Genomic DNA, 26,941 nt, shown 5'->3' with positions numbered 1-26,941 from the left:
GGGGAGGTCCAGCAGGTCGACCACTAGCAGCAGCAGACCTTGAAGGGGGCGCAGCCTCTTCACCACCGCAGCGTATCCCTCCGCCGACAGCTCCACCTGCAGCGCCTGGTTGTGGTGCGTCAGCAGGTGGCAGCGCTGGCAAACCGCCCCCCCCAGACCCCCCTCCAGGCGCAGCTCCTTGAACTTGTTGCCAGGCAGATAACCGGGGGCGCCCGCTACGCTGCAGTGCAGCAGTGCGCCGCAACCCGAGCAGCTGACGTCACTGATTGGCTCAGAGGCGTCCGGCGCCCCCACCACTTTGTGAACGCCTCCCCGGACTTCTTCTTCTTCTTCTGCTTCTTTAAAGACACTGCGCTGTCGCCCCCGGGGAACTCCACGTCCTGGAAGAGCAGCTCCGCCCCCTGCAGTGAAGCCCCACCCCCCTGAAGGGAAGCCCCGCCCCCCAGCGCATGCAGCTGCAGCTCCAGAGCACGCAGCCTCTGAGGGGGGGGGGCAGCACAGGGAAGGGGGGTTGGGGGGGGAGGCAGGAGGTCTCTCTCCTCCTCAGGCTCTGCATCTGAAACATCACAGAAGAAGAGTTTAATGGCAGTGCTGGGCAGGGGTGCAGTGCTGATAACCCTCAGATAACTACAGCTCAGACTGAGAGGCTGATAACTACAGCTCAGACTGAGAGACTCTGATAACTACAGCTCAGACTGAGAGACTCTGATAACTACAGCTCAGACTGAGAGACTCTGATAACTACAGCTCAGACTGAGAGGCTGATAACTACAGCTCAGACTGAGAGACTGATAACTACAGCTCAGACTGAGAGACTCTGATAACTACAGCTCAGACTGAGAGGCTGATAACTACAGCTCAGACTGAGAGACTCTGATAACTACAGCTCAGACTGAGAGGCTGATAACTACAGCTCAGACTGAGAGACTGATAACTACAGCTCAGACTGAGAGACTCTGATAACTACAGCTCAGACTGAGAGGCTGATAACTACAGCTCAGACTGAGAGACTGATAACTACAGCTCAGACTGAGAGGCTCTGATAACTACAGCTCAGACTGAGAGACTCTGATAACTACAGCTCAGACTGAGAGACTCTGATAACTACAGCTCAGACTGAGAGGCTCTGATAACTACAGCTCAGACTGAGAGGCTGATAACTACAGCTCAGACTGAGAGGCTGATAACTACAGCTCAGACTGAGAGGCTGATAACTACAGCTCAGACTGAGAGACTCTGATAACTACAGCTCAGACTGAGAGGCTGATAACTACAGCTCAGACTGAGAGACTGATAACTACAGCTCAGACTGAGAGGCTCTGATAACTACAGCTCAGACTGAGAGACTCTGATAACTACAGCTCAGACTGAGAGACTCTGATAACTACAGCTCAGACTGAGAGGCTCTGATAACTACAGCTCAGACTGAGAGGCTGATAACTACAGCTCAGACTGAGAGGCTGATAACTACAGCTCAGACTGAGAGACTCTGATAACTACAGCTCAGACTGAGAGACTCTGATAACTACAGCTCAGACTGAGAGACTCTGATAACTACAGCTCAGACTGAGAGACTGATAACTACAGCTCAGACTGAGAGACTCTGATAACTACAGCTCAGACTGAGAGAGATAACTACAGCTCAGACTGAGAGACTGATAACTACAGCTCAGACTGAGAGGCTCTGATAACTACAGCTCAGACTGAGAGACTCTGATAACTACAGCTCAGACTGAGAGACTCTGATAACTACAACTCAGACTGAGAGACTCTGATAACTACAGCTCAGACTGAGAGGCTCTGATAACTACAGCTCAGACTGAGAGGCTCTGATAACTACAGCTCAGACTGAGAGAGATAACTACAGCTCAGACTGAGAGACTCTGATAACTACAACTCAGACTGAGAGGCTCTGATAACTACAGCTCAGACTGAGAGACTCTGATAACTACAGCTCAGACTGAGAGACTGATAACTACAGCTCAGACTGAGAGACTCTGATAACTACAGCTCAGACTGAGAGACTGATAACTACAGCTCAGACTGAGAGACTCTGATAACTACAGCTCAGACTGAGAGGCTCTGATAACTACAGCTCAGACTGAGAGGCTCTGATAACTACAGCTCAGACTGAGAGACTGATAACTACAGCTCAGACTGAGAGACTGATAACTACAGCTCAGACTGAGAGGCTCTGATAACTACAGCTCAGACTGAGAGGCTCTGATAACTACAGCTCAGACTGAGAGGCTCTGATAACTACAGCTCAGACTGAGAGACTCTGATAACTACAGCTCAGACTGAGAGACTCTGATAACTACAGCTCAGACTGAGAGACTGATAACTACAGCTCAGACTGAGAGGCTGATAACTACAGCTCAGACTGAGAGACTGATAACTACAGCTCAGACTGAGAGACTCTGATAACTACAGCTCAGACTGAGAGGCTCTGATAACTACAGCTCAGACTGAGAGGCTCTGATAACTACAGCTCAGACTGAGAGGCTCTGATAACTACAGCTCAGACTGAGAGACTCTGATAACTACAGCTCAGACTGAGAGACTCTGATAACTACAGCTCAGACTGAGAGGCTGATAACTAAAGCTCAGACTGAGAGACTCTGATAACTACAGCTCAGACTGAGAGGCTGATAACTAAAGCTCAGACTGAGAGGCTCTGATAACTACAGCTCAGACTGAGAGACTCTGATAACTACAGCTCAGACTGAGAGACTCTGATAACTACAGCTCAGACTGAGAGACTCTGATAACTACAGCTCAGACTGAGAGACTCTGATAACTACAGCTCAGACTGAGAGGCTCTGATAACTACAGCTCAGACTGAGAGACTCTGATAACTACAGCTCAGACTGAGAGACTCTGATAACTACAGCTCAGACTGAGAGACTCTGATAACTACAGCTCAGACTGAGAGGCTCTGATAACTACAGCTCAGACTGAGACTCTGATAACTACAGCTCAGACTGAGAGGCTCTGATAACTACAGCTCAGACTGAGAGAGATAACTACAGCTCAGACTGAGAGACTCTGATAACTACAGCTCAGACTGAGAGAGATAACTACAGCTCAGACTGAGAGGCTCTGATAACTACAGCTCAGACTGAGAGACTCTGATAACTACAGCTCAGACTGAGAGACTCTGATAACTACAGCTCAGACTGAGAGACTCTGATAACTACAGCTCAGACTGAGAGACTCTGATAACTACAGCTCAGACTGAGAGGCTCTGATAACTACAGCTCAGACTGAGAGACTCTGATAACTACAGCTCAGACTGAGAGACTCTGATAACTACAGCTCAGACTGAGAGGCTGATAACTACAGCTCAGACTGAGAGGCTCTGATAACTACAGCTCAGACTGAGACTCTGATAACTACAGCTCAGACTGAGAGGCTCTGATAACTACAGCTCAGACTGAGAGAGATAACTACAGCTCAGACTGAGAGACTCTGATAACTACAGCTCAGACTGAGAGAGATAACTACAGCTCAGACTGAGAGGCTCTGATAACTACAGCTCAGAATGAGAGAGATAACTACAGCTCAGACTGAGAGAGATAACTACAGCTCAGACTGAGAGACTCTGATAACTACAGCTCAGACTGAGAGAGATAACTACAGCTCAGACTGAGAGACTCTGATAACTACAGCTCAGAATGAGAGAGATAACTACAGCTCAGACTGAGAGAGATAACTACAGCTCAGACTGAGAGAGATAACTACAGCTCAGACTGAGAGACTCTGATAACTACAGCTCAGACTGAGAGACTCTGATAACTACAGCTCAGACTGAGAGGCTCTGATAACTACAGCTCAGACTGAGACTCTGATAACTACAGCTCAGACTGAGAGGCTCTGATAACTACAGCTCAGACTGAGAGACTCTGATAACTACAGCTCAGACTGAGAGACTCTGATAACTACAGCTCAGACTGAGAGACTCTGATAACTACAGCTCAGACTGAGAGACTCTGATAACTACAGCTCAGACTGAGAGGCTCTGATAACTACAGCTCAGACTGAGAGACTCTGATAACTACAGCTCAGACTGAGAGACTCTGATAACTACAGCTCAGACTGAGAGACTCTGATAACTACAGCTCAGACTGAGAGGCTGATAACTACAGCTCAGACTGAGAGGCTCTGATAACTACAGCTCAGACTGAGACTCTGATAACTACAGCTCAGACTGAGAGGCTCTGATAACTGCAGCTCAGACTGAGAGAGATAACTACAGCTCAGACTGAGAGACTCTGATAACTACAGCTCAGACTGAGAGAGATAACTACAGCTCAGACTGAGAGGCTCTGATAACTACAGCTCAGACTGAGAGACTCTGATAACTACAGCTCAGACTGAGAGGCTCTGATAACTACAGCTCAGACTGAGAGGCTCTGATAACTACAGCTCAGACTGAGAGACTCTGATAACTACAGCTCAGACTGAGAGGCTCTGATAACTACAGCTCAGACTGAGAGACTCTGATAACTACAGCTCAGACTGAGAGACTCTGATAACTACAGCTCAGACTGAGAGACTCTGATAACTACAGCTCAGACTGAGAGGCTCTGATAACTACAGCTCAAACTGAGAGGCTCTGATAACTACAGCTCAGACTGAGAGGCTCTGATAACTACAGCTCAGACTGAGAGGCTCTGATAACTACAGCTCAGACTGAGAGAGATAACTACAGCTCAGACTGAGAGGCTCTGATAACTACAGCTCAGACTGAGAGGCTCTGATAACTACAGCTCAGACTGAGAGAGATAACTACAGCTCAGACTGAGAGGCTCTGATAACTACAGCTCAGACTGAGAGACTCTGATAACTACAGCTCAGACTGAGAGGCTCTGATAACTACAGCTCAGACTGAGAGGCTCTGATAACTACAGCTCAGACTGAGAGGCTCTGATAACTACAGCTCAGACTGAGAGGCTCTGATAACTACAGCTCAGACTGAGAGAGATAACTACAGCTCAGACTGAGAGGCTCTGATAACTACAGCTCAGACTGAGAGACTCTGATAACTACAGCTCAGACTGAGAGACTCTGATAACTACAGCTCAGACTGAGAGGCTCTGATAAATGTGTCTCACCTGTAAAGTCCACGAACACGAAGGTCTCTTCCTGCCCGGGGTCTACGGTGCAGCCTCTGAAGCCCCTCCCACTTCTCCCACTCAGGCCCCGCCCCCCCGGGATCTGCACCCGCCCCCCATGGATCAGGCCCCGCCCCACCCGTAGGACCCCCAGCAGCTTCAGCATGTTTCCCTTCTCCAACGGGCCCTGAACACACCGCCCTGTTCAAACAGAAGATAGAACGACATTATTTACACCGAGGACACGTCACGTCACAACACTGATGGTTTGTTACGGAGCTTCGGCCGGAGGATTCACAAAACAAGTCAGGAGTCAGAGGTCTGACTTCACGGAAGAGTTGCCACGTCAATTCTGAAGCGCCTCTCTCTCGAAAGACCTTTTAACTGGTTGACAGAGAGCAGATAGACTGAACAGCTGGGGACTCTGATGCGGCAGCAGATAGACTGAACAGCTGGGGACACTGATGGAGCAGCAGATAGACTGAACAGCTGGGGACACTGATGGAGCAGCAGATAGACTGAACAGCTGGGGACACTGATGCGGCAGCAGATAGACTGAACAGCTGGGGACACTGATGGAGCAGCAGATAGACTGAACAGCTGGGGACACTGATGCGGCAGCAGATAGACTGAACAGCTGGGGACACTGATGCGGCAGCAGATAGACTGAACAGCTGGGGACACTGATGCGGCAGCAGATAGACTGAACAGCTGGGGACACTGATGTGGCAGCAGATAGACTGAACAGCTGGGGACACTGATGCGGCAGCAGATAGACTGAACAGCTGGGGACACTGATGCGGCAGCAGATAGACTGAACAGCTGGGGACACTGATGTGGCAGCAGATAGACTGAACAGCTGGGGACACTGATGCGGCAGCAGATAGACTGAACAGCTGGGGACACTGATGCGGCAGCAGATAGACTGAACAGCTGGGGACTCTGATGTGGCAGCAGATAGACTGAACAGCTGGGGACACTGATGGAGCAGCAGATAGACTGAACAGCTGGGGACACTGATGGAGCAGCAGATAGACTGAACAGCTGGGGACACTGATGCGGCAGCAGATAGACTGAACAGCTGGGGACACTGATGCGGCAGCAGATAGACTGAACAGCTGGGGACACTGATGCGGCAGCAGATAGACTGAACAGCTGGGGACACTGATGGAGCAGCAGATAGACTGAACAGCTGGGGACACTGATGTGGCAGCAGATAGACTGAACAGCTGGGGACACTGATGCGGCAGCAGATAGACTGAACAGCTGGGGACACTGATGCGGCAGCAGATAGACTGAACAGCTGGGGACTCTGATGTGGCAGCAGATAGACTGAACAGCTGGGGACACTGATGCGGCAGCAGATAGACTGAACAGCTGGGGACACTGATGCGGCAGCAGATAGACTGAACAGCTGGGGACACTGATGCGGCTTTCACACCAGTGCTTTTCCCGTTCTAGCTCCGATCTAGAGCTTTGCTGGTTCAGCTCCGGTTTCCCTTTTCTGCTCCCGCTCTGTTCACACCGCCCAGAGCCCGAGTGGTGCAGCCGCTGCTGCGTCATGACGTCAATGTTTACATCGCTGATTTGCTCCCCAACGGCGTTACAGCGCTCACAACAACAACAACAACGACAACAACGGGGGACTGCGTCGGGTCGATGATCGTGTTGCTTTTAAACACACAAAGTCAGATTAAATAAAATAACGACTTCTCCAAGCTTATACTTTTCTCCAGAGTGCCGTGGTTCATTGTTTATTAATGTGTCTCAGCGGCATGTACCGACCGCTGCAGTGCTGCTGCTCGTCCACGGGAGTTTATTCTCCCGTTAGCTCCCGGTTAGCTCACACTGCAGCGGCCTCTCTAAAGTATTCACTGTCTGACTGTCACACAGCAGCTGATACATATCCCCCCCCCCCCTTAAGTGAATGTGTGTCAGTCTGAATTGACGCTGTTTGGCATCACGCTGTTATGAAAGTGTCTGGTATAGAATGGGTGATGTTACCATAGCAACCGAAGCTAAACTGACTACTTGTTGCTATCCTATTGTGGCATAAGCCGTTTTCTACAGGCACATTTTACCGGCGTATTTTTCATTATGATTCTACTTGTGATAGTCGGACACGACAACCTGAGCAGCCCATGGATTGATTCCATCCGATAGCTGCTATAAAACTAAACGTCTGCCTCTCTCCACAACGATCAATGAAAGTGAACGATGGTCAGAGTAAGGTCAAACAAACAGAATCACACGCAGCCTGGTTAGTGCTGCCTGACTTTAGAAAGTGTGTTTCTTTTATAAGTGTGTGGTTGGTTCTAGTCACGTTGCTCAGCACTGCTTGTAGGCAGGCATGAGGAGACCCTTCAGTCGACCCATGTTCAGGGGAGGTGGGTTTAGTTTCCTGCACGCCTCGACGTAAGCGACGCCGCCTCTTAGCTCCGTAGCTCTTGCCTCTAGACCGACAATTTTTTGGAGCTGGAAGTGAACCGGATTCCGGAGCTAAGAGGCGGCGCCGCTGCGGTGTGAACAGGAAAAAACTGTACTTTTCAGGCTCCAGCTCCGAGTCGTTGGTGTGAAAGGGGCATCAGTCACTTGCAGCTGACGCTTACGGCCTCCAAGATTTCACACCTTGGACAAGCCCCCAAGAAGGAAGAGTTCCCGTGTTCCCACAACAATGAACCATTTGTGACCGAGAGTTACCCGCTCACAAACTGGGAACAACACCATGTGGCTGAAGCAGCCCCTCCTTCAGGGAGATGGCAGACCTCAGGGTGGGTCCCAAACGTCAAGAGGGAAAAGGTGGATATCTATATTATTCCCCAACAATGACTTGATATGACTTCAGATGAGACTTCATTCACCCTGAAGGAAAGGGTTGACACAATGAACACAGCAGCATGATGATAACCAGTGCACTAACAGAGCACTTACATATCTACAGGACACACACACGGTCTCATCACTAAGTACATATTACAGTATTTAGTCGAGCAAACAACGTAGTGGCAGATACTTTAACCTCAACATCAAGAGCAAGTCAAAACAAGAGAAAGTAAACAACAACAATAAGATGTTGTTACTGAAGGTTTAGCAGGATGACGTGTACAGGCCGTTTGAGGGTAATGTGTCAGAGTTTAATAAACAGGGTTATCAAACTCATGGATGTGTGTATGTAGATGTAGTTAAAGTACTGGAGAAACAAGCAATAGTATCTTATATATATATATGTACTTGTTATCTGTCCTTTTTAATAGCGGGTAGCTGCTCCACTTTCTCATTTCCTAAACAACAAACACTAATCCTGAGGGTTTATTTAGACAGATAACCCACAAGTACCTCATAGTTTATATAATATATATAATATACTACCTGACATCAGAGGGCTCTCTCTTTCTCTCATCATAATAATAAGGATACCTACCAGATACAGTTTGCATATTAATGTCTGTATGAAGTACACACTGCCTCTCAGCTGTGTGTTTAATACTCTATAAATGTGTTTACTCCCTGCTGACACACACACACACACACACACACACACACACACACACACACACACACACACACACACACACACACACACACACACACACACACACACACACACACACACACACACACACACACACACACACACACACACACACACACACACAGTATATTTATTAATAAAGTATATATATTTATATCTGATATACTTCTTGTTTTAATTGACTCGTTACCTGTGTTGTCCTGATGACGCAGCTACACGTGCTCCGTTCTTCCCTGAGCCTGCATATATATATATATATATATATATATATACTTTATACACTATGTAATACAATATATATGATATATGATATAAATATAAGGTCTGTCCTCTAAACAGCGTGCTCTGCGGCTCTACTTCCTGACCGGATGTGACGTCAAACGCGTCGGTTGTTTATCTTCCGCTGAAACACAGAAAACGTTTTGTTTTTGTATAAAACCTGAAACATTTAACTCTCAGGTGTTCTTAGAATTAAAACAGCAGCGGCGGGAATACATAATAAATAAATAATGAATGAAAAGTAAATCAAAATAAAGAGATTTAAACATCGCCTCTCTGTGAGGGAGACAGGGGTCTCACTCCGCCTCTCTGTGAGGGAGACAGAGGTCTCACTCCGCCTCGATGTGAGGGGGACAGAGGTCTCACTCCGCCTCTCTGTGAGGGAGACAGGGGTCTCACTCCGCCTCTCTGTGAGGGGGACAGAGGTCTCACTCCGCCTCCATGTGAGGGGGACAGAGGTCTCACTCCGGCTCTCTGTGAGGGAGACAGAGGTCTCACTCCGCCTCTCTGTGAGGGGGACAGAGGTCTCACTCCGGCTCTCTGTGAGGGGGACAGAGGTCTCACTCCGGCTCTCTGTGAGGGAGACAGAGGTCTCACTCCGCCTCTCTGTGAGGGGGACAGAGGTCTCACTCCGGCTCTCTGTGAGGGGGACAGAGGTCTCACTCCGGCTCTCTGTGAGGGAGACAGAGGTCTCACTCCGGCTCTCTGTGAGGGAGACAGAGGTCTCACTCCGCCTCTCTGTGAGGGGGACAGAGGTCTCACTCCGGCTCTCTGTGAGGGAGACAGAGGTCTCACTCCACCTCTCTGCTAGGGGGACAGAGGTCTCACTCCCCCTCTCTGTGAGGGGGACAGAGGTCTCACTGCGCCTCTCTGTGAGGGAGACAGAGGTCTCACTCCGCCTCTCTGTGAGGGGGACAGAGGTCTCACTCCCCCTCTCTGTGAGGGGGACAGAGGTCTCACTGCGCCTCTCTGTGAGGGAGACAGAGGTCTCACTCCGCCTCTCTGCTAGGGGGACAGAGGTCTCACTCCGCCTCTCTGTGAGGGAGACAGAGGTCTCACTCCGCCTCTCTGTGAGGGGGACAGAGGTCTCACTCCGCCTCTCTGTGAGGGGGACAGAGGTCTCACTCCGGCTCTCTGTGAGGGAGACAGAGGTCTCACTCCGCCTCTCTGTGAGGGAGACAGAGGTCTCACTCCGCCGCGGATTCAGGAACAGAATCTATTTCTACTGTAACAGAGTATTCCTACACTCTGGTACTTATACACTTACTCAAGTATAAGATATGAGTACTTCTACTTTTACTCGGATCTCTGACAGAGTGAGACCCCCTGCTCTCTGACAGAGTGAGACCTCCTGCTCTCTGACAGAGTGAGACAGAGTGAGACCTCCTGCTGTATCACTGAGGATCTCTGATGGTCACGTCCTGTTAGTCTTTGCAGTTTTCTGTCACTTCTCCTCTCACCATGTTGGGGATCAGATCCTCTCTGAGATCTGCAGCTGCTCTGCTTCCTGCTGCTGCTTCCTCTCAGGTGAGTTCACCTGGACCTGGAACTTGACCTGGACTTGGACCTGGACCTGGACCTGGACCTGGACCTGGACCTGGACCTGGACCTGGTTCTGGTTCTGGTCTGAGACCTGGTCCTGCAGCAGGATCTGAACCTGAGTTTGATCTGTTATTCTGTGATCGTTTTAGAGTGTTTGGTTTGCAGTCAGGACTTCAGATAATGTGAGGAGTTTCGGGTCAAGTACTTCAGTTAAAGTATTCAGTTCATGTACTTCAGTTAAAGTACTCAGATCAGGTACTTCAGTTAAAGTACTCAGATCATGTACTTCAGTTAAAGTACTCAGATCATGTACTTCAGTTAAAGTACTCAGATCAGGTACTTCAGTTAAAGTACTCAGATCATGTACTTCAATTAAAGTACTCAGATCATGTACTTCAGTTAAAGTACTCAGATCATGTACTTCAGTTAAAGTACTCAGTTCATGTACTTCAGTTAAAGTACTCAGATCAAGTACTTGAGTAGAAGTACTCAGGTGTTATACTTCATGTACTTCCTCTCCCTCTGTGGTATTTGGTCTCTCGCTCTCGATGATCTTTGGACAGATTCCAGTTTAACATTAACAGACTGTTTCCCAACGAGCAGTCAGAGCAGCATGAGGAGGGTACTACGAAGTACACGATCTGAGTACTTCTGCTGTTACTGAAGTACACAACCTGAGTACTTCTACTCTTACTGAAGTACACGACCTGAGTACTTCTACTGTTACTCAAGTACACGACCTGAGTACTTCTACTGTTACTGACGTACACGACCTGAGTACTTCTACTGTTACTGAAGTACACGACCTGAGTACATCTACTGTTACTGAAGTAAACGACCTGAGTACCTCTACTCTTACTGAAGTACACGACCTGAGTACTTCTACTGTTACTGAAGTACACAACCTGAGTACTTCTTCTGTTACTGAAGTACACGACCTGAGTACTTCTACTGTTACTGAATTACACGACCTGAGTACTTCTTCTGTTACTTGAGTACACGATCTGAGTACTTCTACTGTTACTGAAGTACGCGACCTGAGTACTTCTACTGTTACTGAAGTACACGACCTGAGTACTTCTTCTGTTACTGGAGTACACAATCTGAGTACTTCTACTGTTACTGAAGTACACGACCTGAGTACTTCTTCTGTTACTGGAGTACACGACCTGAGTACTTCTTCTGTTACTGGAGTACACGATCTGAGTACTTCTACTGTTACTGAAGTACACGACCTGAGTACTTCTTCTGTTACTGGAGTACACGATCTGAGTACTTCTACTGTTACTGAAGTACACGACCTGAGTACTTCTTCTGTTACTGGAGTACACGACCTGAGTACTTCTTCTGTTACTGGAGTACACGACCTGAGTACTTCTTCTGTTACTGGAGTACACAATCTGAGTACTTCTTCTTGTTACCCTCCACAGCCCTGCGTGCGCCTCTCTTCTGGCTCCCAGCAGGAACATAGAACCTTCTATGAGTTCCGGACCTACAGCATCCAGCCGCACCTGAACGCAGCGTTCCTCAAACTGACCAATGAGAAGATCCACCTGCGCACCGCCCACTCTCAGCTGATTGGCTACTGGAGCGTGGAGTACGGCGGCCTGAACAAGGTCTTCCATATCTGGAAGTATGGTGAGCTCTTTCTTCTTCTGTGGTTCTAAGCCACCTTAGAGAGGATCTGTGTTAAAGATGCCCTATTTCTGTGTTGGTCCCTGAAGGCAGCATCTCCCTGGTCCAATGGGATTTCACCATGTGACTCATAGTGCTGATTCAGGTCATGGTTCAGGACTCATAACGCTGACTCAGGTCAGGGTCCAGGACTCATGATGCTGACTCAGGGTTCAGGACTCATAATGCTGACTCAGGGTTCAGGACTCATGATGCTGACTCAGGGTTCAGGACTCATAATGCTGACTCAGGTCAGGGTTCAGGACTCATAATGCTGACTCAGGGTTCAGGACTCATAATGCTGACTCAGGGTTCAGGACTCATGATGCTGACTCAGGGTTCAGGACTCATAATGCTGACTCAGGGTTCAGGACTCATAATGCTGACTCAGGGTTCAGGACTCATAATGCTGACTCAGGGTTCAGGACTCATAATGGTGACTCAGGTCAGGGTTCAGGACTCATAATGCTGACTCAGGGTTCAGGACTCATAATGCTGACTCAGGGTCCAGGACTCATAATGCTGACTCAGGTCAGGGTTCAGGACTCATAATGCTGACTCAGGGTTCAGGACTCATAATGCTGACTCAGGGTTCAGGACTCATCATGCTGACTCAGGTCAGGGTTCAGGACTCATAATGCTGACTCAGGGTTCAGGACTCATCATGCTGACTCAGGTCAGGGTTCAGGACTCATGATGCTGACTCAGGTTAGGGTTCAGGACTCATAACGCTGACTCAGGTCAGGGTTCAGGACTCATAATGCTGACTGAGGGTTCAGGACTCATAATGCTGACTCAGGTCAGGGTTCAGGACTCATAATGCTGACTGAGGGTTCAGGACTCATAATGCTGACTCAGGTCAGGGTTCAGGACTCATAATGCTGACTGAGGGTTCAGGACTCATAATGCTGACTCAGGTCAGGGTTCAGGACTCATAATGCTGACTCAGGTCAGGGTTCAGGACTCATGATGCTGACTCAGGTCAGGGTTCAGGACTCATAATGCTGACTGAGGGTTCAGGACTCATAATGCTGACTCAGGTCAGGGTTCAGGACTCATAATGCTGACTCAGGTCAGGGTTCAGGACTCATAATGCTGACTCAGGTCAGGGTTCAGGACTCATAACGCTGACTCAGGTCAGGGTTCAGGACTCATAATGCTGACTCAGGTCAGGGTTCAGGACTCATGATGCTGACTCAGGTCAGGGTTCAGGACTCATGATGCTGACTCAGGGTTCAGGACTCATAATGCTGACTGAGGGTTCAGGACTCATATTGCTGACTCAGATCAGGGTTCAGGACTCATAATGCTGACTCAGGTCAGGGTTCAGGACTCATAATGCTGACTCAGGGTTCAGGACTCATGATGCTGACTCAGGTTAGGGTTCAGGACTCATAACGCTGACTCAGGTCAGGGTTCAGGACTCATAATGCTGACTGAGGGTTCAGGACTCATAACACTGACTCAGGTCAGGGTTCAGGACTCATAATGCTGACTGAGGGTTCAGGACTCATAATGCTGACTCAGGTCAGGGTTCAGGACTCATAATGCTGACTCAGGGTTCAGGACTCATAATGCTGACTCAGGTCAGGGTTCAGGACTCATGATGCTGACTCAGGTCAGGGTTCAGGACTCATAATGCTGACTGAGGGTTCAGGACTCATAATGCTGACTCAGGTCAGGGTTCAGGACTCATAATGCTGACTCAGGTCAGGGTTCAGGACTCATAATGCTGACTCAGGTCAGGGTTCAGGACTCATAACGCTGACTCAGGTCAGGGTTCAGGACTCATAATGCTGACTGAGGGTTCAGGACTCATAATGCTGACTCAGGTCAGGGTTCAGGACTCATGATGCTGACTCAGGTCAGGGTTCAGGACTCATGATGCTGACTCAGGGTTCAGGACTCATAATGCTGACTGAGGGTTCAGGACTCATATTGCTGACTCAGGGTTCAGGACTCATAATGCTGACTCAGGTCAGGGTTCAGGACTCATAATGCTGACTCAGGGTTCAGGACTCATAATGCTGACTCAGGGTTCAGGACTCATAATGCTGACTCAGGGTTCAGGACTCATAATGCTGACTCAGGTCAGGGTTCAGGACTCATAATGCTGACTCAGGGTTCAGGACTCATCATGCTGACTCAGGGTTCAGGACTCATAATGCTGACTCAGGGTTCAGGACTCATAATGCTGACTCAGGTCAGGGTTCAGGACTCATAATGCTGACTCAGGGTTCAGGACTCATCATGCTGACTCAGGTCAGGGTTCAGGACTCATAGTGCTGACTCAGGGTTCAGGACTCATAATGCTGACTCAGGGTTCAGGACTCATAATGCTGACTCAGGTCAGGGTTCAGGACTCATAATGCTGACTCAGGGTTCAGGACTCATCATGCTGACTCAGGTCAGGGTTCAGGACTCATAGTGCTGACTCAGGGTTCAGGACTCATCATGCTGACTCAGGTCAGGGTTCAGGACTCATAATGCTGACTCAGGTCAGGGTTCAGGACTCATAGTGCTGACTCAGGGTTCAGGACTCATAATGCTGACTCAGGGTTCAGGACTCATAATGCTGACTCAGGGTTCAGGACTCATAATGCTGACTCATGTCAGGGTTCAGGACTCATAATGCTGACTCAGGGTTCAGGACTCATAATGCTGACTCAGGTCAGGGTTCAGTACTCATAATGCTGACTCAGGGTTCAGGACTCATAATGCTGACTCAGGGTTCAGGACTCATAATGCTGACTCAGGGTTCAGGACTCATCATGCTGACTCAGGTCAGGGTTCAGGACTCATAATGCTGACTCAGGGTTCAGGACTCATAATGCTGACTCAGGGTTCAGGACTCATCATGCTGACTCAGGGTTCAGGACTCATAATGCTGACTCAGGGTTCAGGACTCATCATGCTGACTCAGGTCAGGGTTCAGGACTCATAATGCTGACTCAGGGTTCAGGACTCATAATGCTGACTCAGGGTTCAGGACTCATAATGCTGACTCAGGGTTCAGGACTCATCATGCTGACTCAGGGTTCAGGACTCATAATGCTGACTCAGGGTTCAGGACTCATCATGCTGACTCAGGTCAGGGTTCAGGACTCATAATGCTGACTCAGGGTTCAGGACTCATAATGCTGACTCAGGGTTCAGGACTCATAATGCTGACTCAGGGTTCAGGACTCATAATGCTGACTCAGGGTTCAGGACTCATAATGCTGACTCAGGGTTCAGGACTCATCATGCTGACTCAGGTCAGGGTTCAGGACTCATAGTGCTGACTCAGGGTTCAGGACTCATCATGCTGACTCAGGGTTCAGGACTCATAATGCTGACTCAGGGTTCAGGACTCATAATGCTGACTCAGGGTTCAGGACTCATCATGCTGACTCAGGTCAGGGTTCAGGACTCATAGTGCTGACTCAGGGTTCAGGACTCATCATGCTGACTCAGGGTTCAGGACTCATCATGCTGACTCAGGGTTCAGGACTCATAATGCTGACTCAGGGTTCAGGACTCATCATGCTGACTCAGGTCAGGGTTCAGGACTCATAGTGCTGACTCAGGGTTCAGGACTCATCATGCTGACTCAGGGTTCAGGACTCATAATGCTGACTCAGGTCAGGGTTCAGGACTCATAATGCTGACTCAGGGTTCAGGACTCATAATGCTGACTCAGGGTTCAGGACTCATAATGCTGACTCAGGGTTCAGGACTCATCATGCTGACTCAGGTCAGGGTTCAGGACTCATAATGCTGACTCAGGGTTCAGGACTCATAATGCTGACTCAGGGTTCAGGACTCATAATGCTGACTCAGGGTTCAGGACTCATAATGCTGACTCAGGGTTCAGGACTCATAATGCTGACTCAGGGTTCAGGACTCATCATGCTGACTCAGGTCAGGGTTCAGGACTCATAGTGCTGACTCAGGGTTCAGGACTCATCATGCTGACTCAGGGTTCAGGACTCATAATGCTGACTCAGGGTTCAGGACTCATAATGCTGACTCAGGGTTCAGGACTCATCATGCTGACTCAGGTCAGGGTTCAGGACTCATAGTGCTGACTCAGGGTTCAGGACTCATCATGCTGACTCAGGGTTCAGGACTCATCATGCTGACTCAGGGTTCAGGACTCATAATGCTGACTCAGGGTTCAGGACTCATCATGCTGACTCAGGTCAGGGTTCAGGACTCATAGTGCTGACTCAGGGTTCAGGACTCATCATGCTGACTCAGGGTTCAGGACTCATAATGCTGACTCAGGTCAGGGTTCAGGACTCATAATGCTGACTCAGGTCAGGCTTCAGGACTCATAATGCTGACTCATGTCAGGGTTCAGGACTCATAATGCTGACTCAGGTCAGGGTTCAGGACTCATAATGCTGACTCAGGTCAGGGTTCAGGACTCATAATGCTGACTCATGTCAGGGTTCAGGACTCATCATGCTGACTCATGTCAGGGTTCAGGACTCATCATGCTGACTCAGGGTTCAGGACTCATCATGCTGACTCATTCCCCCCACAGACAGCTACTCTCAGCGGGCAGCGGTGAGGGCAGCTCTCTCTCAGGACCCCATCTGGCTGAAGGACTACGTCTCCGTGGCGATCCCCATGTTGGTGTCGCAGGATAATGAGGTCACTTACCTGGTGCCATGGAGTCACCTGCAGAGCCCCCCTCAGGAGGGAGGTAACACACACACACACACACACACACACACACACACACACACACACACACACACACACACACACACACACACACACACACACACACACACACACACACACACACACACACACACACACACACACACACACACACACACACACACACACACACACACACACACACCCCAGGTGTGTCCTGTGTGTCCTGTGTGTGTGTCCAGGTGATATTGAGTTAGCCGGTTGGCCTAATCCAAAACATACGCGCTCTCTCTAAACGGTCCTACGACGCTGGTTATCAAGTGGATCGCTCAAGCCAGCCGTGTCCTATCTAGTTAGGAGCGCGTTCACATGAAAGGGGTGGTATCTGGAGCATTCGACCAATCACAAACATGGAGAAGCGTACTGACAGCGCAGCGTCATACTTCCTGAATGAAAAGTCAACTATAATATTAGACATATGAAGAAGTTAAACTTTAAACATCCATGACTTAAACACTTGATCCAGGATCAAAGCCACATAGCTGCACCTGCAAGGTGAATACAGCTGGTAACAGAACAAGTGTTTGAATGCGTACATGAACAGGTTTAGGATATCACTGCCCCGTCTAAGACACCATCTGACTTTCATTACATTTGACTCGAGTGTTTCCTCAACTTAATGTGTTGCTTCAAATAATCCTTCTGCATACAGTATGTGACACTGTGAGTGTTGCACGGCCAGATACGGCTCAGCTGACTCAGATAAGGAGATGATACATTATGATGTGATATGCCGCGGACTGTACTTAATGTTACTCTGATCCGGTTACTTATGTTGTGGCAGATATTTAAGTAAGCTTTCTTAATGCTAATGTTCTAATAGTCAGATTGCTCTGAAGATGGGAGGTGATATTCTATTCATGTTCACGTTCACACAGTCGCTGATTTCTGCCGGCCGTCTTTCCTGCAACGGCAGCTTTTCTGTATTTCCTTTCTCCTGTAATATGACTTGATCGCTTTAAACTCCGCACACTGAGCTCTGATTGGTCAGCAGTCAGTGCTTTCACTGAGTTGATCTCTTAGCCTGCAACCTAACCTGCTCCGGGGCAGGTTAGCCGCTCAGCATCAGTTACCATGGAGACCTAGCCCGCTAAAAAGAGAACCAGCTTCGTAGGACCGGAAACCCAGAGTTAACCTGAAGTTAGCCGCTAAGAGAACATTCTGCTTCGTAGTACAGGCCTCAGGTGTGTGTCCAGGTATGTGTACTGTCTGAAACTGTGCTGTTACCATTCTTGGGCCAGGACTCTTGAAAAAGAGATTTTTAATCTCAATGAGACCTACCCTGGTTAAATAAAGGTAAAATAAATAAATGTGTGTGTACAGGTGATATTAACACCCCAGGTGTGTGCAGGTGTGTTCGAGCTCTCCTCTCACATGATGCGTCCCGGAGGTCCGGCTGTTTGGGGCAACGCCTTCCAGGCTGCCGTCACCTCCCATGATGCACCTGGGTACGGCAAGCTGCTGGGAGCCTTTCACAGCGAGTGTGGCCGGCTGAACACAGGTACACTTTAAACAATAACACTACACTGTAAACAATACACTACTGTAAACAACAACAGAGGTACACTGTAAACAACAACACTACACTGTAAACGATACACTACACTGTAAACAACAACACTACACTGTAAAGAACACACTACTGTAAACAACAACAGGGGTACACTGTAAACAACAACACTACACTGTAAACGATACACTACACTGTAAACAATAACACTACACTGTAAACAACACACTACTGTAAACAACAACACTACACTGTAAACAACAACAGAGGTACACTGTAAACAACAACACTACACTGTAAACAATACACTACACTGTAAACAATACACTACACTGTAAACAATACACTACAGTGTACATTTATAAAAGATGTACAGAAATTCAAAAATATAGACAACACTCAGATCTATATACTGTGTGTGTGTGTGTGTGTGTGTGTGTGTGTGTGTGTGTGTGTGTGTGTGTGTGTGTGTGTGTGTGTGTGTGTGTGTGTGTGTGTGTGTGTGTGTGTGTGTGTGTGTGTGTGTGTGTGTGTGTGTGTGTGTGTGTGTGTGTGTGTGTGTGTGTGTGTGTGTGTGTGTGTGTGTGTGTGTGTGTGTGTGTGTGTGTGTGTGTGTGTGTCAGTGCACGCCCTCTGGTGGTTTCAGAGTGCTGATCAGAGAGCTGAGGTCCGTCACAGATCTCACTCCGACGCCCGGGTGGTGTCTGCAGGTCAGATTCACTTTGAGTTGATATTAAACTCTGTGCCTTCTCAGATTCATCAACCATGACAATAAGCAGTATTCATTTATTTAGTATGTTGTTGGAAAACTGTGTATTAAACATCTGAAAGGTGATGAGCTCATATGTTAATATGCACTATAAGTAATGCATATTTATATATATATATAGTAATGCTGTCCCTCTGTCCTCAGTGCGGAGCTGCGTGGGACACCTGTCCTCTCAGGAGAATAAACTCATGTTCCCATGCTCCTTCTCTCCAATGAAGTGACTTCCTGTTCCTCAGCCAATCACAGCGCAGCAGAGCGTCGTCAGAGTTTGAATGTAATAACATCAGAATAAATATATATTTTCGGTGGAGGTGTTATGGGTCTGTCAGTCAGTGTGAGTGACAGCAGCCAATCAGGTGACAGAGATGTGGGGTGGGTGGGGCTTGTGTTCTGCTAACTGATTATTACCTGATGATGAAACTCTATTTATATAAAAACTGAATAATAAATTAAATGTGAACATGTGTTTTCTGTCGTCAGTCTGTTCATTTATTAACTACAACGTAATTTATATATTACATTGAATATATAAAATATAAATGTTTAGGGGTTCTGATGGGTCCCGTTAACTAAGAGGGGTTCTGATGGGTCCCGTTAACTGAGAGGTGTTCTGATGGGTCCCTTTAACTAAGAGGGGTTCTGATGGGTCCCGTTAACTAAGAGGGGTTCTGATGGGTCCCGTTAACTAAGAGGGGTTCTGATGGGTCCCGTTAACTGAGAGGTGTTCTGATGGGTCCCTTTAACTAAGAGGGGTTCTGATGGGTCCCTTTAACTAAGAGGTGTTCTGATGGGTCCCGTTAACTAAGAGGTGTTCTGATGGGTCCCTTTAACTAAGAGGTGTTCTGATGGGTCCCTTTAACTAAGAGGGGTTCTGATGGGTCCCGTTAACTAAGAGGTGTTCTGATGGGTCCCGTTAACTAAGAGGTGTTCTGATGGGTCCCGTTAACTAAGAGGGGTTCTGATGGGTCCCGTTAACTGAGAGGTGTTCTGATGGGTCCCGTTAACTAAGAGGGGTTCTGATGGGTCCCGTTAACTAAGAGGGGTTCTGATGGGTCCCGTTAACTAAGAGGGGTTCTGATGGGTCCCGTTAACTAAGAGGGGTTCTGATGGGTCCCGTTAACTAAGAGGGGTTCTGATGGGTCCCTTTAACTAAGAGGTGTTCTGATGGGTCCCGTTAACTAAGAGGTGTTCTGATGGGTCCCTTTAACTAAGAGGGGTTCTGATGGGTCCCGTTAACTAAGAGGGGTTCTGATGGGTCCCGTTAACTGAGAGGTGTTCTGATGGGTCCCTTTAACTAAGAGGGGTTCTGATGGGTCCCGTTAACTAAGAGGTGTTCTGATGGGTCCCTTTAACTAAGAGGGGTTCTGATGGGTCCCGTTAACTAAGAGGTGTTCTGATGGGTCCCGTTAACTAAGAGGTGTTCTGATGGGTCCCTTTAACTAAGAGGGGTTCTGATGGGTCCCTTTAACTAAGAGGGGTTCTGATGGGTCCCGTTAACTAAGAGGTGTTCTGATGGGTCCCTTTAACTAAGAGGGGTTCTGATGGGTCCCTTTAACTAAGAGGTGTTCTGATGGGTCCCTTTAACTAAGAGGTGTTCTGATGGGTCCCGTTAACTAAGAGGTGTTCTGATGGGTCCCTTTAACTAAGAGGGGTTCTGATGGGTCCCTTTAACTAAGAGGTGTTCTGATGGGTCCCTTTAACTAAGAGGGGTTCTGATGGGTCCCTTTAACTAAGAGGTGTTCTGATGGGTCCCGTTAACTAAGAGGTGTTCTGATGGGTCCCGTTAACTAAGAGGTGTTCTGATGGGTCCCGTTAACTAAGAGGTGTTCTGATGGGTCCCTTTAACTAAGAGGTGTTCTGATGGGTCCCGTTAACTAAGAGGGGTTCTGATGGGTCCCGTTAACTGAGAGGTGTTCTGATGGGTCCCTTTAACTAAGAGGGGTTCTGATGGGTCCCGTTAACTGAGAGGTGTTCTGATGGGTCCCTTTAACTAAGAGGGGTTCTGATGGGTCCCGTTAACTAAGAGGTGTTCTGATGGGTCCCTTTAACTAAGAGGGGTTCTGATGGGTCCCGTTAACTAAGAGGTGTTCTGATGGGTCCCGTTAACTAAGAGGTGTTCTGATGGGTCCCTTTAACTAAGAGGGGTTCTGATGGGTCCCTTTAACTAAGAGGGGTTCTGATGGGTCCCGTTAACTAAGAGGTGTTCTGATGGGTCCCTTTAACTAAGAGGGGTTCTGATGGGTCCCTTTAACTAAGAGGTGTTCTGATGGGTCCCTTTAACTAAGAGGTGTTCTGATGGGTCCCGTTAACTAAGAGGTGTTCTGATGGGTCCCTTTAACTAAGAGGGGTTCTGATGGGTCCCTTTAACTAAGAGGTGTTCTGATGGGTCCCTTTAACTAAGAGGGGTTCTGATGGGTCCCTTTAACTAAGAGGTGTTCTGATGGGTCCCGTTAACTAAGAGGTGTTCTGATGGGTCCCGTTAACTAAGAGGTGTTCTGATGGGTCCCGTTAACTAAGAGGTGTTCTGATGGGTCCCTTTAACTAAGAGGTGTTCTGATGGGTCCCGTTAACTAAGAGGGGTTCTGATGGGTCCCGTTAACTGAGAGGTGTTCTGATGGGTCCCTTTAACTAAGAGGGGTTCTGATGGGTCCCGTTAACTAAGAGGGGTTCTGATGGGTCCCGTTAACTGAGAGGTGTTCTGATGGGTCCCGTTAACTAAGAGGTGTTCTGATGGGTCCCGTTAACTAAGAGGTGTTCTGATGGGTCCCTTTAACTAAGAGGGGTTCTGATGGGTCCCGTTAACTAAGAGGTGTTCTGATGGGTCCCTTTAACTAAGAGGTGTTCTGATGGGTCCCGTTAACTAAGAGGGGTTCTGATGGGTCCCTTTAACTAAGAGGTGTTCTGATGGGTTCCTTTAACAAAGAGGTGTTCTGATGGGTCCCTTTAACTAAGAGGTGTTCTGATGGGTTCCTTTAACTAAGAGGTGTTCTGATGGGTCCCGTTAACTGAGAGGGGTTCTGATGGGTCCCTTTAACTAAGCGGTGTTCTGATGGGTCCCTTTAACTAAGTGGTGTTCTGAGGGGTTCTGATGGGTCCCTTTAACTAAGCGGTGTTCTGATGGGTCCCTTTAACTAAGTGGTGTTCTGAGGGGTTCTGATGGGTCCCTTTAACTAAGTGGTGTTCTGAGGGGTTCTGATGGGTCCCTTTAACTAAGAGGGGTGCTGATGGGTCCCTTTAACTAAGCGGTGTTCTGATGGGTCCCTTTAACTAAGTGGTGTTCTGAGGGGTTCTGATGGGTCCCTTTAACTAAGAGGTGTTCTGATGGGTCCCTTTAACTAAGCGGTGTTCTGAGGGGTTCTGATGGGTCCCTTTAACTAAGAGGTGTTCTGATGGGTCCCTTTAACTAAGAGGTGTTCTGATGGGTCCCTTTAACTAAGAGGTGTTCTGAGGGGTTCTGATGGGTCCCTTTAACTAAGAGGTGTTCTGAGGGGTTCTGATGGGTCCCTTTAACTAAGAGGTGTTCTGAGGGGTCCCTTTAACGAAGAGGTGTTCTGAGGGGTTCTGATGGGTCCCTTTAACTAAGAGGTGTTCTGATGGGTCCCTTTAACTAAGAGGTGTTCTGAGGGGTTCTGATGGGTCCCTTTAACTAAGAGGTGTTCTGATGGGTCCCTTTAACTAAGAGGTGTTCTGAGGGGTCCCTTTAACTAAGAGGTGTTCTGAGGGGTTCTGATGGGTCTCTTTAACTAAGAGGTGTTCTGATGGGTCCCTTTAACTAAGAGGGGTTCTGATGGGTCCCTTTAACTAAGAGGGGTTCTGAGGGGTCCCTTTAACGAAGAGGTGTTCTGAGGGGTTCTGATGGGTCTCTTTAACTAAGAGGTGTTCTGATGGGTCCCGTTAACTAAGAGGTGTTCTGAGGGGTCCCTTTAACTAAGAGGTGTTCTGAGGGGTTCTGATGGGTCTCTTTAACTAAGAGGTGTTCTGATGGGTCCCTTTAACTAAGAGGGGTTCTGATGGGTCCCTTTAACTAAGAGGTGTTCTGATGGGTCCCTTTAACTAAGAGGTGTTCTGAGGGGTCCCTTTAACTAAGAGGTGTTCTGATGGGTCCCTTTAACTAAGAGGTGTTCTGATGGGTCCCTTTAACTAAGAGGTGTTCTGATGGGTCCCTTTAACTAAGAGGTGTTCTGAGGGGTCCCTTTAACTAAGAGGTGTTCTGAGGGGTTCTGATGGGTCCCTTTAACTAAGAGGTGTTCTGAGGGGTCCCTTTAACTAAGAGGTGTTCTGAGGGGTTCTGATGGGTCCCTTTAACTAAGAGGTGTTCTGAGGGGTTCTGATGGGTCCCTTTAACTAAGAGGTGTTCTGAGGGGTTCTGATGGGTCCCTTTAACTAAGAGGGGTTCTGATGGGTCTCTTTAACTAAGAGGTGTTCTGATGGGTCCCTTTAACTAAGAGGGGTTCTGAGGTGTTCTGATGGGTCCCGTTAACTGAGAGGTGTTCTGAGGGGTCCCTTTAACTAAGAGGTGTTCTGATGGGTTCTGATGGGTCTCTTTAACTAAGAGGTGTTCTGATGGGTCCCTTTAACTAAGTGGTGTTCTGAGGGGTTCTGATGGGTCCCGTTAACTGAGAGGTGTTCTGAGGGGTCCCTTTAACTAAGCGGTGTTCTGAGGGGTTCTGAGGGGTCTCTTTAACTAAGCGGTGTTCTGAGGGGTTCTGATGGGTTTCATCAGTAATAACATCTTGTCTTATTTAATATGTAGTCTTATTCACGTTTTTAAATAACGGACGAAGCAGAGTCAGTTTGTTTGTTTTATTGATGTTCAGACAACACTTGCTCTTCCAGTCTTTCACAATAAAAGCTCACACACACCGGCTTCCAGTTTTCTTAAAAAACATCAACCTATAAAATCATCCGTCTGTTCCTCCGTGCAGCATCGAGCACTCTGATTGGCTGTTAGGCGCTACAGGGAACAGTCATAATGCCCCGCTAAAACAAAAAGGACAAATTAAACTCACTTATAAATAAAACTGATAAAAACGGAATCAAACGTTTTCTAAAAAAAGATTTGCAGTCGATCCCTCGGCCGTTTGAAATGATTCAGATTCTTCTTCGCTGGTTTCCTGGCGGACGCACCACAGAAGAAGAAGAAGTCTTATTCAAGTTTAGGTCTTAAAGTCTTGCATTGACTGGCATGAGGCGGCCGGTGGCTCCGCCCACAGTGTGACATCACAGCGGTCACATGGTGCTCTCCCGCACCGCCCCCCCCTCCGCGGCCCCCGGGCTGCAGCTGAGGGGGGGGGGCACCTCGATGGCGACGTCTCTACGCCTCACAGACGTCTCTTTGGAGTGATAGTCGTCACTCTGGTCCTTCGCAAAGTTCACGAACACCTGAGGGACAGAGAGCGAGCGTCAGAACCTGAAGCTCTGAAGCATCGAGTAAAGAACAGAGAAACTAGAAACTGAATCTGAAGGACCAGGAAGGAGTTCACACAGGACATAGACTCAGTTCCTCCTGTGGGGTCGGCTGGTAGACCTTCATCCAGACCCCTAGATACGGGGCTCCTACGCCACATGGTGCCCTGCGTGGGGCTCCAGACCCCCTCACACCTCATCAGACACCTGAACCTGGATCCCCTGATCACACCTGGCTCTGATCACACCTGGTTCAGATCACACCTGGCTCTGATCACACCTGGCTCTGATCAGACCAGGTTCAGATCACACCTGGTTCAGATCACACCTGGCTCTGATCACACCTGGCTCTGATCAGACCAGGTTCAGATCACACCTGGTTCAGATCACACCTGGCTCTGATCACACCTGGCTCTGATCAGACCAGGTTCAGATCACACCTGGTTCAGATCACACCTGGTTCAGATCACACCTGGCTCTGATCAGACCTGGTCCAGATCACACCTGGTTCAGATCACACCTGGTTCAGATCACACCTGGCTCTGATCAGACCTGGTTCAGATCACACCAGGTTCAGATCACACCTGGCTCAGATCACACCTGGCTCTGATCACACCTGGTTCTGATCACACCTGGCTCTGATCACACCTGGCTCTGATCACACCTGGTTCAGATCACACCTGGTTCAGATCACACCTGGTTCTGATCACACCTGGTTCAGATCCCACCTGGCTCTGATCACACCTGGTTCAGATCACACCTGGCTCAGATCACACCTGGTTCAGATCACACCTGGTTCAGATCACACCTGGTTCAGATCACACCTGGCTCTGATCACACCTGGCTCTGATCACACCTGGTTCAGATCACACCTGGTTCAGATCACACCTGGTTCTGATCACACCTGGTTCAGATCCCACCTGGCTCTGATCACACCTGGTTCAGATCACACCTGGTTCAGATCACACCTGGCTCAGATCACACCTGGCTCAGATCACACCTGGTTCAGATCACACCTGGCTCAGATCACACCAGGTTCAGATCAGACCTGGTTCAGATCAGACCTGGCTCTGATCACACCTGGTTCAGATCACACCTGGTTCAGATCACACCTGGTTCTGATCACACCTGGTTCAGATCCCACCTGGCTCTGATCACACCTGGTTCAGATCACACCTGGTTCAGATCACACCTGGCTCTGATCACACCTGGTTCAGATCACACCTGGTTCAGATGCTGCTCAGGGTGGAGACTTTGAGCTCCTCAGTACCCTAAGAGGAGAAACATTAGCAGTGTTCCTCCACCCTAGCCCACGGGTCAGTACCTGGTCCAGCGTGGTCTGGGTGACGGAGTAGTCCTCGATGCGCAGCGCCTCCTTGTGGTGGGCCAGGATGGAGAAGATGTGTGTGAGCGAGGTGAGGGAGGAGGGCAGCTGGTACTGCAGCATGTTGCGGTGCTTCTCCTTCAGGGTGCTGCCGCTCAGCTCGCTCTCGATGAACTTCATGACGGGCAGCAGGTCTGCGTCCGGACCCCCCACCCGCAGGATGATGGTGTACCCGTCCCCAAACCTGGGGACATCAACCACGAATTAACACACACACACACACACACACACACACACACACACACACACACACACACACACACACACACACACACACACACACACACACACACACACACACACACACACACGTTAGACGCTTCTATCCAAAGAGACTTCCATACTCCACACTGTGATCAATCCCCTCAGGAGCACTTTGGGGTGAAGTGTCTCAGAGACACAACGACATGCAGACTGTAGAGGGGTTTGAACCTGTGCCCATCTGATCCCAACACTAACGCACTAGTCCACTGCGCCACACGCCTGCCCAAACGATATCGTCTCCTTTCTGGCGGGCAGGCGTCACACCGGAGCCTCGCTGCGGGCGTTTGGCGTTGTTCTGAGTTTGTTTCTAAACTGCTTTCAGATTTTTCCGTAACAAAAAATCGGTCACAGACGGAAAACATTCGGTTAACGCGACCTCTGATTACTAAGTACTTTTGGAATTCAACATGTATGTTTTCTACTTTGTTTAATGCCATTTTATTTCTATTGAGGTGTTTACATTTTGGAATGTTTATTTTTAATCTTTTAATTTGTATTATCTTTTTACACTGGAAACAATGCTGATCCAAAACAAGTACATACAGAATGAACACAAGGTGTTTTCTCTTTTATTAAGTGAACACATCTGCAAATAGAACAAGTACAGAATGGCTTGGTGAGATTTCTTGAAGTAAAGATGTGATATTTAGATAAATGAAATCTTGTATTTAGCTGGGAACTTATTTTGAACTATATTTGACCAGAATTAAGGAATTTGTTACAAAAAAAGCCAGAAATGCTCAGACGCTGT

General features: G+C 48.5%; 4 protein-coding genes across 4 annotated transcripts in view; 1 reads left to right on the top strand and 3 right to left on the bottom strand.

Annotated features, from left to right (window-relative positions):
• Positions 1-9,015, bottom strand: part of noa1 (nitric oxide associated 1) — a 16,745-nt gene extending 7,730 nt beyond the window's left edge. Inside the window, 4 exon segments of the mRNA XM_079671354.1 lie at positions 1-312; positions 315-556; positions 5,118-5,318; positions 8,840-9,015. Of these exon segments, the coding sequence (XP_079527480.1) occupies positions 1-312; positions 315-556; positions 5,118-5,283 (720 nt within the window). The 5' untranslated portion in view covers positions 5,284-5,318; positions 8,840-9,015.
• On the bottom strand, positions 8,932-10,391 carry LOC307033084 (uncharacterized protein; the record flags this gene model as incomplete). The annotated part of the gene is made up of 3 exons (XM_079671353.1): positions 8,932-9,052; positions 9,229-10,144; positions 10,377-10,391. The coding sequence occupies 3 exons, from the start codon at positions 10,389-10,391 to the stop codon at positions 9,003-9,005; spliced, it is 981 nt and encodes a 326-aa protein (XP_079527479.1). The 3' UTR covers positions 8,932-9,002.
• On the top strand, positions 10,300-19,600 carry nipsnap3a (nipsnap homolog 3A (C. elegans)). The gene is made up of 6 exons (XM_079670874.1): positions 10,300-10,455; positions 11,901-12,108; positions 16,676-16,837; positions 18,209-18,358; positions 18,991-19,077; positions 19,281-19,600. The coding sequence occupies exons 1-6, from the start codon at positions 10,390-10,392 to the stop codon at positions 19,355-19,357; spliced, it is 750 nt and encodes a 249-aa protein (XP_079527000.1). The 5' UTR covers positions 10,300-10,389; the 3' UTR covers positions 19,358-19,600.
• Positions 19,601-23,925: 4,325 nt separating this feature from the next.
• Positions 23,926-26,941, bottom strand: part of abca1b (ATP-binding cassette, sub-family A (ABC1), member 1B) — a 103,348-nt gene continuing 100,332 nt past the window's right edge. The window contains exons 48-49 of the mRNA XM_079668401.1: positions 25,867-26,110; positions 23,926-24,518 (exon numbers count right to left, since the gene is read on the bottom strand). Coding sequence (XP_079524527.1) covers positions 24,366-24,518; positions 25,867-26,110 — 397 coding nt within the window. The 3' untranslated portion in view covers positions 23,926-24,365. The remainder of the gene's footprint in view (positions 24,519-25,866; positions 26,111-26,941) is intronic.

Source organism: Notothenia rossii, assembly GCF_949606895.1.
Source record: "Notothenia rossii genome assembly, chromosome: 3".
In the NCBI taxonomy this organism is placed as follows: Eukaryota; Metazoa; Chordata; class Actinopteri; order Perciformes; family Nototheniidae; genus Notothenia; species Notothenia rossii.
This window is presented reverse-complemented; position numbering and strand designations above follow the sequence as displayed.